General features: G+C 43.2%; 1 protein-coding gene across 3 annotated transcripts in view; it reads left to right on the top strand.

Annotated features, from left to right (window-relative positions):
* Window positions 1-13,610, top strand: part of SYT9 (synaptotagmin 9) — an 82,187-nt gene that overhangs the window by 33,052 nt on the left and 35,525 nt on the right. For all 3 annotated transcript variants that reach the window (XR_014509263.1, XR_014509264.1, XM_083432819.1), the window contains exons 2-3: window positions 9,387-9,732; window positions 12,550-13,096. Coding sequence is in view for 1 of the 3 variants with exons in the window: in XM_083432819.1 (XP_083288945.1) it covers window positions 9,387-9,732; window positions 12,550-13,096 (893 nt within the window). In the remaining 2 variants the exon portion in view is untranslated. The remainder of the gene's footprint in view (window positions 1-9,386; window positions 9,733-12,549; window positions 13,097-13,610) is intronic.

The raw sequence follows: 13,610 nt of genomic DNA, 5'->3' as shown, positions 1-13,610 counted from the left end.
TGTGCGTTTGATTGTGTTTGCACTAAACTGTTATTACTATGATTATGACTGGGGCTGCTTTGTGCTAGATTTTATATGGATGTGTGTCTCACTCCCAGCAGGATCCTTTAAAATTGTATACAAGAAAAATACTTCATTATTCTCTCTTCTCCCCACTAAGTGGATACAAGGCAGTGCCTACTGTCAGTCGGTTGAAAAGACACAATAAGCATTCTGATTGGTACAATTAACTTTTCTCTATTTTACACATTGCCGTCACTTGGCTACTGAATTTGAGACTGTGTAAAAACATCAGCATACATACACAGAGTTCCTATTGGAACAACTAGTCTGCAAATAACAAATAATTACTATGCTGTCCTTATTCTGAAAGTATGTGTAATATCTGCATTAAGTAGTTGAAAGGTAATTTGCTTTTTAAGATGTTAGTTCAAATGACTGGAAGGAAAGACGAAGGAGTACTAAAGAGCAAGAAATGTGCGTAATGTCTCTTGACTCGTATCTGAAATATGGGTGTGTTACTCTATGCTTTATTTAGAACGCACAGATGATTGACATGAATAGCTGTATCCTTCATGTTGCTTGTGGCAGCATTACTGTGAAGAGATTAAGTAGGCCTTTAGGTAAGAATTGTAATCTAATGGAAGAAAGAACTGGAAAATGACAGGGGTTTTTTTTTTTTTTGGTTTTTTTAAAAAAGGGGGGGATCTCCACTATCAGTTCTCTACTAGTCTGTACAGTGGTACCTCGGGTTAAGTACTTAATTCGTTCCGGAGGTCCATTCTTAACCTGAAACCGTTCTTAACCTGAGGCACCACTTTAGCTAATGGGGCCTCCTGCTGCTGGCGTGCCACCGGAGAACGATTTTTGTTCTCATCCTGAAGCAAAGTTCTTAACCCGAGGTAATATTTCTGGGTTAACAGAGTCTGTAATCTGAAGCGTATGTAATCTGAAGCGTATGTAACCTGAGGTACCACTGTATTAGTATAGTCAGTTCTTCCTTATCATATAAAATGGTTGGAGAGCATAGTGTTCTCTGCATGATAGATATTGTTGGATATAAAATGCAAAGTTTTTTTTCCTGGAAGACTTCCTGTCTACTTAGATTGTGGGCCCTCGCTGCACTATACAGTATATTTAAAAGATTGTCAATCCCTTTTGTCAGTTGTTACTTCCTCCAAAGAATCCTGGGAATTGTAGTTTGTTAAGGGTGCGGAAAATCATTGGAAGACCTATGTTGTCCTTACATAGCTGCAATTGGTAGAGTTCCCTGGGAAGGATTTATAAGCCACTTATGAGTTTCCCTCAGACTAGAATGTTGCTTCCTTGTGACCATATAGGATCAGAGCAGAGCAGCAAGTTAAAATGGACCCTGTTCCTTGTTTTGCAATTGACCAGCTTCATTGTTTTAATTACCGTACTTCTTTTAACAGCCTGATTCAAAGTTCCATGTGTGCTTCCATAGTCATTAGGAAATGTTCTGTCCATTTTAATTATTGTTAGCCATCTGCAAAACCAGTCTCTAAAAGCAATATACTTTTAGAGACAGATTAAACCTAGGCATTTCTACTTGGAAGTAAATCCCATTGTGTTCAATAGTGCTTACTCCCTATGCCTGCTGCCCTTTCCAAATTGCAGAGTTCTGGATTAACATAACTAAGAATTGCAAATTAGTGATGGATCAGTGTCTTCTTGTTGTATAGTAAAGGTGCCTATAGCTGCAATCCTATAGACCCACTTGCCTGGAAGAATCTGACAGAAGTTTATAACCTATCAATTATTTTAAGAATCCTGCATTGTTTTGTTTTGTTGCAAGGTGAGAAGCAATAGGGTGCAATGGGATAATACCATACATTAATCCTGGCTGAGACCCTACCTGCTCGCAGACTGTCTCGCCAGAGTGGTGCATGCTCTGGTTATTTCCCACTTAGACTACTGCAATGCGCTCTATGTGGGCTACCTTTGAAGGTGACCTGGAAACTACAACTAATCCACAATGTGGCAGCTAGAATGGTGACTGGGATTGGCCACCAGAACCATATAACACCAGTCCTAAAGGATCTTCACTGGCTCCCAGTACGTTTCTGAGCACAATTCAAATTGTTGGTGCTGACATTTAAAGCCCTAAATGGCCTCAGTCCTGTATACCCATAGGAGCGTCTCCACCCCTATCACTCAGCCCGGACACTGAGGTCCAGCTCCAAGGGCCTTCTGCTGGTTCCCTCGCTTCGAGAAGTGAAGTTACAGTCAGAGGGCCTTCTCGGTAGTGGCACCCTCCCTGTGGAATGCCCTCTCTTCAGATGTTACAAACAACTATCTGACTTTTAGAAGACATCTGAAAGCAACCCTGTTTAGAGAAGTTTTTAAGGATTGATGTTTTTATTATGTTTTTAGATATGTTATAAGCCTCCCAGAGTGGCTGGGAAAGCCCAGCCAGATGGGCGGGGTATAAATAATAAAATTATTATTATTCCGTCACCCTTTTTAGTAGAAAAGATGCTATGTGAATAAAGAAGTCAGATCATGAATAAGTAATAAAAAGTATTCCCATTGCTGTAGTTCATGGTAACCTATCAAATTTTATATTCTAGCCCTAGTGAGGATTAAAGGCTTCTTGCCTTTTTCATGCAAAAGTGGATAGATTTCAGAGTGCCCTTTCTCTTTCAGTGGGTTGGCACAGTAAGCTCATTTTACATTTTCGGACATTTGCATCTTTTCATACTTCAAGGGGATAAAGGTCCCTTCTTACAGAAATCTCTGCAGAGGTCTGTATGTGGCACCTTTTCTTTTTGTAAAGGGTACTTAATATTTCTATAGTAAATTCCATAACATTTTGAATCCAAGCAGAATGGGAGGTGAACAGCAGGTGCAGAGAAATGTCCAACATGAATGTATTTGCTGTTTTCAAACAAGCGGCTTCCTTCTTGGCGTAAACGCAATAGCAACTCAGCAATCTGCAGACAACCTTTTTTGGCTCATAAAGTGGGAAACTTGAAACATGGTACTTAGCTTTACAGAAAAATATTAGTGTTTTATTCTGAGCTATAGTATTAATGCTGGACTGTGTACTTTCTGCAGTATAGCACTCCAGGTTCAGAGAAAATTATCAAAAATAACCATAATTACACAGGTGTGTGCTGCCCATGGTCTGTTTGTCCCAGGATCTGCTGTGAAATTATTAAATAGAGCACATATTCTGCCTGCAGAAAATCCCAGATTCGGTCCCAGTTTTTCCAGGGATGGCTGGGAAAGTTACATGGAGTTTTGCTGCCAGGGAGTATAAGCAGTTCTGAGCCAGAGGAAACAGTGGTCTGACTTGATATAAGCCAGCTGCTTAAATTCCTATTATTTGGGGCAAAGACTGAAAGAATGGAGGGTATGTGGATGGGTGGACTTTAACGGCATGTTCCAGGAAATAGGAGGCAGTGTAATGTAAGGTAAAAAAAAAGCTGAAAATGCCTTTGAAAATTCACTCCCTGGCCATGAGAAATGTTACTTGCTTCTCATCTGGCTTCTTCCACTAGGTATTGCCGATGTGTTAGTTTTCTGTATCCGTGAAGCAAGGTAAGCGGAATTTTGTGCTATATATCCAATTCCACATGTGTTGCAATCCCACAGATGCACTTGCTGTTGGCTATACTTCTCTTCCCCCTCGCCCCCATTACAAGTAGCTTGCTGCAGTGTAATGTGGAAGGTTTATGAAGGCTGGTTCCCAAATGACTTGCTGCTCTTATCCATGCCTTTCCCATGCGGTTCACTGTTTACTTACAGTTTGCTTAGGTGTGTGTGAAAATTGTCCCGTTCATAGTTAATGTAGGTAGGCCAGAATTGTGTGGGATTGCTGTCTTGCCAAAGGGAAAGGGGCTCTTTTTCAAGGCAATAAAAGAAACCCCAAGTTGATCCTTTATCAGGGGGTTATTTGCTATGCAAGAATAGAAAGCAAAGCATTAAAGAGACGAGACCTCATGGCTCTTTTGAGTTGCTGGAAAAGCTCCTCCAGAACAGCAAAACAGTCTCTCACTCTGTCTGTCTGTAGCTGGTATTGGGATCTCCCGTTAAGCAAGGGCATTACTGGGCTTTATCCTATTTTTAATATCAGTTGATGAGCAATGGGAGGAGTGCAGAAAGAAGAACCGCCATGGTGCATCTGCAGCAGCACAACCGGACGCCTTCATCTGCCCCAGCTGCAACAAAACATGTCTCTGCAGCCACAGCAGGCGCTGCAACCTCCCAACCGTTTGACTTCGCCTGCAAAGGCGCTCTCCCCCAAGGCAGATGGATGCCAACTATGACGATCTCATCAAATTTTTCCACTCTCCTAACTGGTGGCTTCAAATGACTGGCAAGTCACCAAGAGTTATGGCTGTCCGGTCCCTTATCTTATCCTTGGTGTTTTGTAGTGCTAATTATATTGCCAGTAGAAGGTAGGAATGCCAAGGTGCATTGAATCCTCTCACTTGGGGAAGTGTGGGAGGGGGGAGCATAAGTGTGACAAACAAGCAGCCGGTTCTTGTATACATAAAAGAGCTAAGGGAAAGTAACGCATCTTTGTAGTTCAGATTTCTCCTTTCTCTGTTTGTGTGTGTATTTCTAAGTTGTCTTCCACTTCAATGTTTAATGCTGTTAAGTAACTCTTTAGTGCTCTCTCTCCTTTCTGCTTTGCATTCCCTCCTTTGGGAAAGACAACAACGGATGACAATGGGGCCGTGTTCCTTAAATGTGTTTTCTGAAAACGTGGAAGCATTTAAAGTTTAAACTACTGCTTTTACTCTTCCTTATGGGGAGGCATAAGGAGCCTAAATGCTATAAATTGGACCTCTGGGGATGCTCACACTCTTAGATCTTAAGCGGGTAGGGCTGGGGGAAAGGAGTTTGAATTTCACACAGATACATAGAAAAATGCAGTCAGTAAAAATATGTTTTCTTCCTAACAGTAGTATGACCTAGTATTGTTGAAAACCTCCTTAAACACAGCAGAGAGACTGCAATCTCCTGGGAAAGTAAGGTCACTGGTTTGAAGCAGTGCATGAACCACATCTGCTGACCTTGATGTACCACCATAGAAAATGAGAAAGACAAGGGGAGGGGGAGGAAAGCTTTGATAGGCCAGCTCAGCCTTCGCCGGCCATTGCAAAAGCAAAGATGGTCTGCTGGTAACAGTCACAAGGTAGCTATGCCACACCAGTTTCCAAGGAGACAAGACAAATACCTTGATATGGTGAAGATTAGAATTTTCAGGCATTACGATAGTAGAATTATATGCCCCCTCCCCTCTGCCTTAATATTTAGAAACTCTCCTGTATGATATAAAGGAGATTCTGATTATCTGCAAGAATAAGTGGGACACATAGCCCCCAAAATTTGTGTTTACAGTCAATGTAGCTGAGCTGTGGCCTTTACAGCTGTTGAGGTGCTGGTGCACTGCTGTGATTCTTTTGAAAAGTGAGCTTGTAAGGAAAAAAATCGCCTTTACCTTGAAGATTAACAAAGGCCTGAAAACTGTACAGTTCCATTGAAGCTTCTGTACATTTGGGCAGCCGGGGTCTGTTGCAGGGAGGTGCAAGTTCCTGACTCCGAGCCAAGACATAACAGCCTGCAGGAATATATTTAGGCCTAGATAAATAGGTTCAGAGGAGCTGAACTGCACCAAGGAAGATGTAGCGAGGTTGAGGGTAAATCACAAGTGTAAGTAATATGAAGGCGGCTCCATAGGAATAGAGTATTTTAACGCTGGAGAGACAACTGCTTGGAACACTCATTACCTGAGGCAACTCTACTCCAAGGATGCCGCAAGGGACTTAATAGCTATGAATAGTGAAAGGAATAGGGCCTGCCTGGTGTGAATCATATACTCAGTAATCAAAGGGATTGCTTGCAAACCATTGCCTTGTCAGCAGCACTATTTAGTCATAGTAAATTGTGTGTGTGTAACTATGAAACACATCAGCATAAAAGAAATAACAGGAATAAAAAAGGAATGTGCTGAAAGAGCAAAGCATTTCATTTTACTGATCCGTTAGTGTCTCCTAAATGCATGACTACAAATATACCCTCAAGAGATCAGTGGTGTGTGGTGAAATTTTTCATAGGGGACAGTTAGGGCCACAGGCACCAGCTTGTGAGGGTGATTCAGGGAGGGCGATATCCTAGCATCCCACGTTTGGGCACCACGCCTCCCTCCCTAATCTGGGCAGAAGCTCCCTGGGCTTTGGGAAGTAGGCACCAGGGCTCTGACAAGATGCTAGAGCCCTGCTGCCTCATTCCCAAAGCCAGGTGGGCTTTGGGAAGGTGGCCAGAGGGCTCTTGCACACCATCAGAGCATCACACCTCCCTCCTTAAGCTGGGCAGGAGCTTCCTGGACGTTGGGAAGGAGGCACCAAGATTTAATAGTCTAATTTACTGAGAATATTTGGGAGACCAGCCTAGTCCCCCTAGTCCACTGATTGCATGCCACTGCCAGATACACACACACACACACTTCTTCTTGATTTGCTCGCTTTCTGTAGGTGGGGAGCTTGCATCTTTTGTTGTTTGCTTGAGTTGTGCGTTCTTTTCCTTCTAATGTTAACTGCCTCGTGAACCATTTCCGATAGAGGGGCAGAAAATAAAAATAAACAGATAAAATAGTGAGTCGTTTTGCAAAGCTTCTTGTAGGGCATCCTTACAACACTTCAACTGTCTCTTCACTGCTGCCAGAACACCATTGGTGTAGAACTCCTATTGCTGGGGTCACAGTTTCCCAGAAGTTAGTGAGAGGAGATTACTTTTCCTTCTTCCTCACTCTAGAACAGGCATAGGCAACCTCGGCCCGCCAGATGTTTTGGGGCTACAATTCCCATCATCCCTGGCCACTGGTCCTGTTAGCTAGGGATCATGGGAGTTGTAGTCCCAAAATATCTGGTGGGCTGAGGTTGCCTATGCCTGCTCTAGAAGCTAGAAATTCCATTGCAGTAGTTGCAGTAGTTCTCAGAAATCGCCTTCCACACCTATAGCTATACGTAGTGGGGGTTCAGGGGGTACTTGAGGATATGCAGCACCCGCACCTCTTTTTGTTGTTGTTAAAAAGTGTGGCATTTACTGTAAAAACTTCATGGTATCTACTGGCACCTATTTTTCTAGGAAAAAAGCACTGGCTAAATATATAGATGCAGTAAAGAGGCCACGCCTCCTGGCCCCACCTGCAACATGACACCTCTTGAGCCCTAGGTATCTGTGAAGAAAGGAAGATGCTTTCAACAGTATATATGAAGACTTGCCCATTACAGACATCACACACCATGCCAAGACGTCATGGGGGAAGAGAGCACATTGTCAGGGATGGGGCCAGGAACGAGGCTGTGGTTGTATAAATCTCCCAGGCTCCTGTTCAGTGCACGGGGCATTGCTTGACAAAGAGCAGTCTCATTTCCCACACAGTTTTATGATTTTATTTTTAAGCGTTCTTTAGCAGCTGAGCAGCCTTCCTCTGTCCCGCATAGCCGTTAGTAGCTCTCCTGTAACCCTTTAAAAATACCTGCAAGGCTCTCTTTCTCTCCCCACCCGCACCCCACTGCTGCTTTTCCCCAAGTAGCGCTTCACTGTTTGTGAATGTTTTCTGTATATTTGGTGCAGCACATATTTAAGGAGCTCTGCAAAAATCTCTGTAAATGGCTGTTTCTTTTAGCCTCTTTCTGTTGTTTCTCTCTGTAGTAACCCAGATGTGTCAGCATGGCTACAAGATAAGATAATAGTAGGATTTTGTGAAAGGTGAGCAAATTGCCTATTCTGTCAGTTCCCTGTGACTTAGAACACCCCAGGAAAATAGGAGGGAAAAGCTTTGCTGGAAAAAACCCCCAGCAAAACAGGTGAGCCATTTGGAGGCTTCCAGGTTAAAGAACAATTTGAAAGAGGGATGGTTGTTACCCAAAATTATAGACTGTGGGTTGTTATAGCCATCGGGTTTTTGGAAACATGGAAATACTCTTGACTTCCACTTACCATGTACAATACAAAAGGCCTTTCTTCTTTCTGTTGCCGCTTAGTCACCAGCAAGGATTGTTGTACTGCCTTGGGAGGTCCCTGCTAAAATTTATTTGAGGGCCTTGTGAATGAGTACCCAAATAAAAGCCTGACATTATTATCCACAAAAGGGTAAATAGTCCTGCATGACAAAAAGCATCTGCGCTCTTGCAGCTGTTTTGAAAAGAGAAACAGCTACTTTTCACAATTTCAGCAACATCTTCTATGTTAATCACGTACATTCTTTGAAGGCTGTGTGATGTTCATACTCTCTCTCTCTCTCTCTGTGTGTGTGTGTGTGTGTGTGTGTGTGTACACAGTGAGACACTCACACAAGAAACAAAAATCTTGATACCTTGTCTTACCATCCATTAGGCTCCAAGAGGTGTCCGAATGCCAGTTGGCATCCATCTGTCTCAGGAGACAATGGAGGAATGAGCCTTTGGGAGTGAAGTCAAACCGTTGGAGCCTGCTGTGGCTGTAGAGACCAGTACGGAAGAGACATGTTTTGTTGCAGCTGGGGCAGATGAAGGCTTTTAATTGTGTGCTGCAGATGTATCATGATGGCAGTATGAAACAGATCAACTGTAAACCATGTTAAAAACAAGCAATCCACGGCAGAAGCTTTCGTTCTGTTTGTTTTCCTGCTGTAACAATGTTCTCTCTCCCAGGGGCAGAGCTAGGTGCCCCGGCACCTGGAGTGGCACACATGCCGTGCACCCAGGGGTGGGGCAATCCGTCCTCAGGGCCTATCGGTGCGGCTGCGTGATCCTCCCCAGGGGCCGATCTCGGTGCGGCGCCGCGATCCTCCCCCACAGCGAGCCGGGGGAAGGGAGAGAGCTGCAGCTTTGCTGCTCACTGGGCTTGGGGGAGTCGCAGGTGGGGGGGCAGGCCAAATGTCAACCCCTTCAGGATGACACCCGGTGGCACCTCTCACCCCCTTCCTACACCCCTGCTCTCTCCAGGCATTACATTTGTGCAGGGAGAACGAGGTGTGTGTGCAAAGGGGCCTGCAGAATAGGAGAGAGGAGGAGGAAGTGTGGAAATAGGGGAGACAGAGACAGATGTGATACATAAAGCAGAGGCATTAGGTTTTCTTGAAGTCTGGGTGATAAATCAACGTGTCTTGTAAAACAGCGTTCGGTGAGCACCACAAAGTCCTGTGCTAGTTTGATGATATGTCTTTTTTTCTTGAGTGGAGAGTTAGGAAGGAAAACAGTACCAAATTTTTTACCTACACAGCAGCTTCTGTGCACAAAGAAAATTGTTTATTTATTAAATTGGTATACCGCCCTTCACCCAAGGTTTATTTCTGTTAAAGCCTCTTGTCTTAGAACTGATTTTTCCTTCCAGTGTTGACATGTGTTTATTTTCCTTCTTCTTTTCAGATATCACAGTGAGTTTACTGTCCTTAGTTGTCACAGCATGTGGACTTGCTTTGTTTGGGGTGTCTCTGTTTGTGTCCTGGAAGCTGTGTTGGGTTCCTTGGCGAGAACGTGGCCTGCCTGGAAACAAAGACAAGCAGGAGTCCCTGAACTATACAGACACAGAGACCAATGACCACGAGTATAGCGAGGATTACTTGGGACAACCTACCACCTATCCCGACTCTTCCATGAAGATTAGCCACACATCCCCTGACATCCCTTTGGACGCTAAGGCAGGGACCAAGGAAAACTGTGTGCATAATGTCCGGATGCATCGACAGATCACGGAGCCAACTCCTTCTGCACGGTCAGTAGCTCCAGTAAGGAACAGAGTTGCCCCCAAAGTAAAAAAGCTTTACTGTGCCAAAAAGTATCCCTTACCTAACAGGCTCCTTAGTCACCAAGGACTGCACAGGTGGAGGTTTGTGTTTGCTTTATCAAGTGCAGGAGCAGGATTCTTGATGGGGAAAGAAGAAGGCATCAGAGACATTAGAGGCATTAGAGATAGCATTCCTGATCGTGGGAAAGATGGGCAAACGGTGTGGCTGGAGGATCAAACATAAAAGGCCAGAGGGAAGGGGAAGCCAAGGAAGAAAGGACCGCTACAGTTTACTGTGTTCAGAGTGGGAATTGGGAGAAGGAACCAAGGGGATCACTTCATTTTCTCCAACCGCTTGAGGCTTGCCTGACCACCTTCCTCACACTGGGTCACAAATCAGCATCCTGTGTGAAGCAAGGGAGGCAGAGTCTCTTGGGTACCCCTTGACACTTTGTGGCTGTGTGTCAGTAAGTGTGTTGGTCTGCATTAGTATAGATAGTGCTTCAGAAGATGGAAAGCATCCCAAAGGATTGCAAATCAGTAAATTGTCCACACTATGTCATCCCATTTATTGCTGCCTGGCACCTCCTCTTCCTCCTTTTTACAAAAAAGGGGAGGGTAAATGCATTTCAGGGTGTTTTTATAATGTGGGTAAAAGTCTGTAATTTCAATACAATTTTAGAACTTGTGAAATCACCCATCACACCTTTCTTCCTTGTGTACAGTTTTGGCTACAACTTGGGACTCAGCTATACAGCTGCAAATAAAACATTTTAAGTATGTTTTAAGTGTAATACACAATGTGACACTAGATGGCAATGGTGAGCCTTATGGAAAATTCAATGTACTGTATTTTTAAAATCGCTTTGAAAAGTAGCATTTTCAGAACAGTTTTTATATGTGTGTAGATTCCACCTTGAACTGAAAAGTGTTATAGATGTTTGGTTTGAGAAATCTATACAAACATTCTGACTCACCTGTTAGTTGTAAGCTTCTATACCATCATTACTTACGCTATTTTACTTGTATCAGAAAAATCCTATTCTCAATAAAAATAAAAATTAAAAAAAATCTGAGCATGCTGACTAAGCACTTCCCCCAAATAACAGGAACAGTTCAGGAACAGTTAAGCTTTTAGTAATATTGCAGAGAATTAGTGAAAGTACTAGAGTCAGACTTGAATGGCATGTATTTTTGCAAATGTTGCCGTAGCAGCCGGACGCTTGCAGGCAACGTATAGAAAGAGCCCCACTCATTTTTTTGCTGTTTTATGAGCTAAACGTAATTGCCAGGTTGTTGAAATCCTATAGTAACTGAAGGGCTGCCTCAATTTAATCTTGCAAAGTATGTTCATTTTCACTTACCTCTGCAGCTGTGGGTGCTGATATAGCCCTGCAAAGAATTCAACAAAAATAGAACAGGTTAACAAAACACTTGCGAGAGTTTGAAATAGGAAGTGCTAGGTATTAGCCACAGCTTTGGTGGAGTGGGTGGGAGGTGAAATCACCAAGGGGGAAGACTGACTGAACAAAACTGCATGAAGAGGAACGTATGTAAAATATGGGAGAGCTAATGATGGCGGGGCAGAGTCAACATAAAAAACTGCTGAACTGTATCAGATCTATGGCTAGCCCAGTGCAGCTCAGTCTTGTTGACTGTGTCCAACCACCTCACAAGCACGACATGATGAAGATAGCTTTCCTCTGCAGTTTGCCCCATCATCTGGCAAACAAAGGTATATTATCTCTCCAAACACATGGGGTGAAATTCCACATTGTGCTGATACGCACAATCTGCAAAAGCATTTCAGCTTGCAGGATGGAATGACCTCCCTCTCCTCCCTGGTACACTGTTTGGGGTTTTTTCCCCTGACGTCCCTCCTGAGCCAGTTTTAAGGGGCAGATGGGGAGAGGAGAAGGGGAATCCCAATTGTGCAAGCAGAAGTTCTTGCACAGGGCTTCTGCCAATGGGACACCTTAGATAGCCATTTTTTTAATTATCATAATGAATAGTAATTATTACACTCATCTACCATAAACTTGTCCCCGCCTTTCGAAAGCTATTAGTATTGTGGCTATACCACATCCTATGGTAATAAGAACCATAAGATGCATTGAGTAGATAAATGTGTACTTGTTTATACTGCTGTGCACAGTGGTACCTTGGTACTTGAACAGCTTAGCTCCCAAACAAATCGGCTCCCACACCTTGATCTTTTAATAGTTTTGGGAGTCAAATGGACTCCTGGAACGGATTGAGTTCAGGACCAAGGTACCACTGTATTTGGGGAGTAGCAAGGCACTTTTGACCTCTGGCAAGATTTAGAACAGATGAATGACCTATATAGGTGGAGCAACTAGAAGAACAACACAGCAGCAGCATAGTCAGAAACTGAGTGTGAAGCTGTGGTATCCACATAAATTGTGGAAGGGATCAAGGATGAATTAGATTAATATTTTGACTGAGAGGCAATGTAAAATTTGCTTCCAGCTAGGTCGCAGTGAGAGGAACCACCAAGGGATAGCAGAAATTTCAAAGGGGGGGGGAGCACCACCAACCTCTTACCTGTTGCCCAGGTGATTGGAAAGAGAGGATGCAGTCAAGCTAGAAGCATGATTGGTAAGAAGTCCACAACAACTGATACGAGTTGCATGGATGAGTGGTGTGGTAGGGAAACTATATCAAAAATGTCCTTAATTGTCCAAAATCATGATTTCAGCTTTCATTTTTTTGTTTCCTTTAACACTGTAGAGATGCTGTAATCCCACCTGTCTAATCAAGTCTGTTTTGTTGTTTTTATTCAAGGCATAATTCATTCCGAAGGCAGCTCAATCTCTCAAACCCAGACTTCAACATCCAGCAGATCCAAAAGCAGGAGCAGCTGACAGGGATTGGGCGCATCAAGCCTGAGCTGTATAAACAAAGATCGGTGGACACAGATGATGGGAGGAGGAACAATAGCAAATCTTGTGGGAAGCTCAACTTTATTGTGAAATACGATTGTGACTTGGAGCAACTGATAGTGAAGATTCACAAAGCTGTCAACCTGCCAGCAAAGGACTTCTCTGGGACTTCAGACCCCTATGTCAAGATCTACTTACTTCCAGATAGGAAAACAAAACACCAGACTAAAGTGCATAGAAAGACCCTAAACCCAGTGTTTGATGAAGTTTTTTTATTTCCTGTTCCTTACAATGATTTGAGCACGAGGAAACTCCACTTCTCTGTATATGACTTTGACCGATTCTCCAGGCATGACTTGATTGGCCAAGTGATAGTGGATAATTTTTTAGAGTTGTCAGACTTTCCCAGGGAGTGTAATCTTTGGAAGGATATTGAATATGTCACCAATGTAAGTATGACCCCCCCTCTTTATTTTGAGATTTTATTTTCTGCCTCTTTGCATTGTTGCCCAGTTTATCTGCTGTCAAAGTGATTGATTTGTGATGAAAGTCACCCCTTATTGTATCTACCTGAAACTGACTTAATCCAAAGACTACGTTCTATATGGAGGAATTACTGTGGTGTTATATAAAAGCTTGTGGCTTTCCCCTGAATTTCATTCTTCAATATTATTTTCCTTGCTAATTTGATTTTCCATTGGCTTTATCACAGAGAATTGATAACTTTTTAGAGATTGGTAGGCTCGTGTGTTCTGTTCTGATAAAAATGTGCCTTACATTTTTCAGCTAGAATTCCAGAGTTACATTCCCAAACCCCATTGCTTTCCAAGAGGCATTCTTGATTCTGTAAGTGCAGTTTCATAGATACATTTCCATAATCTTTGGACAGCTCTGAAGACTTCACCAACCTAGGAGACTTTTTGCTCATTTGTTGTGCCACGTACATGAACAGTAGAGCATGCT

The sequence above is a fragment of the Podarcis tiliguerta genome (genome assembly GCF_965153285.1).
Source record: "Podarcis tiliguerta genome assembly, chromosome: 1".
In the NCBI taxonomy this organism is placed as follows: domain Eukaryota; kingdom Metazoa; phylum Chordata; class Lepidosauria; order Squamata; family Lacertidae; genus Podarcis; species Podarcis tiliguerta.
The sequence above is the reverse complement of the archived record's forward strand: the minus strand, read 5'-3'. Positions and strand labels throughout refer to the sequence as shown.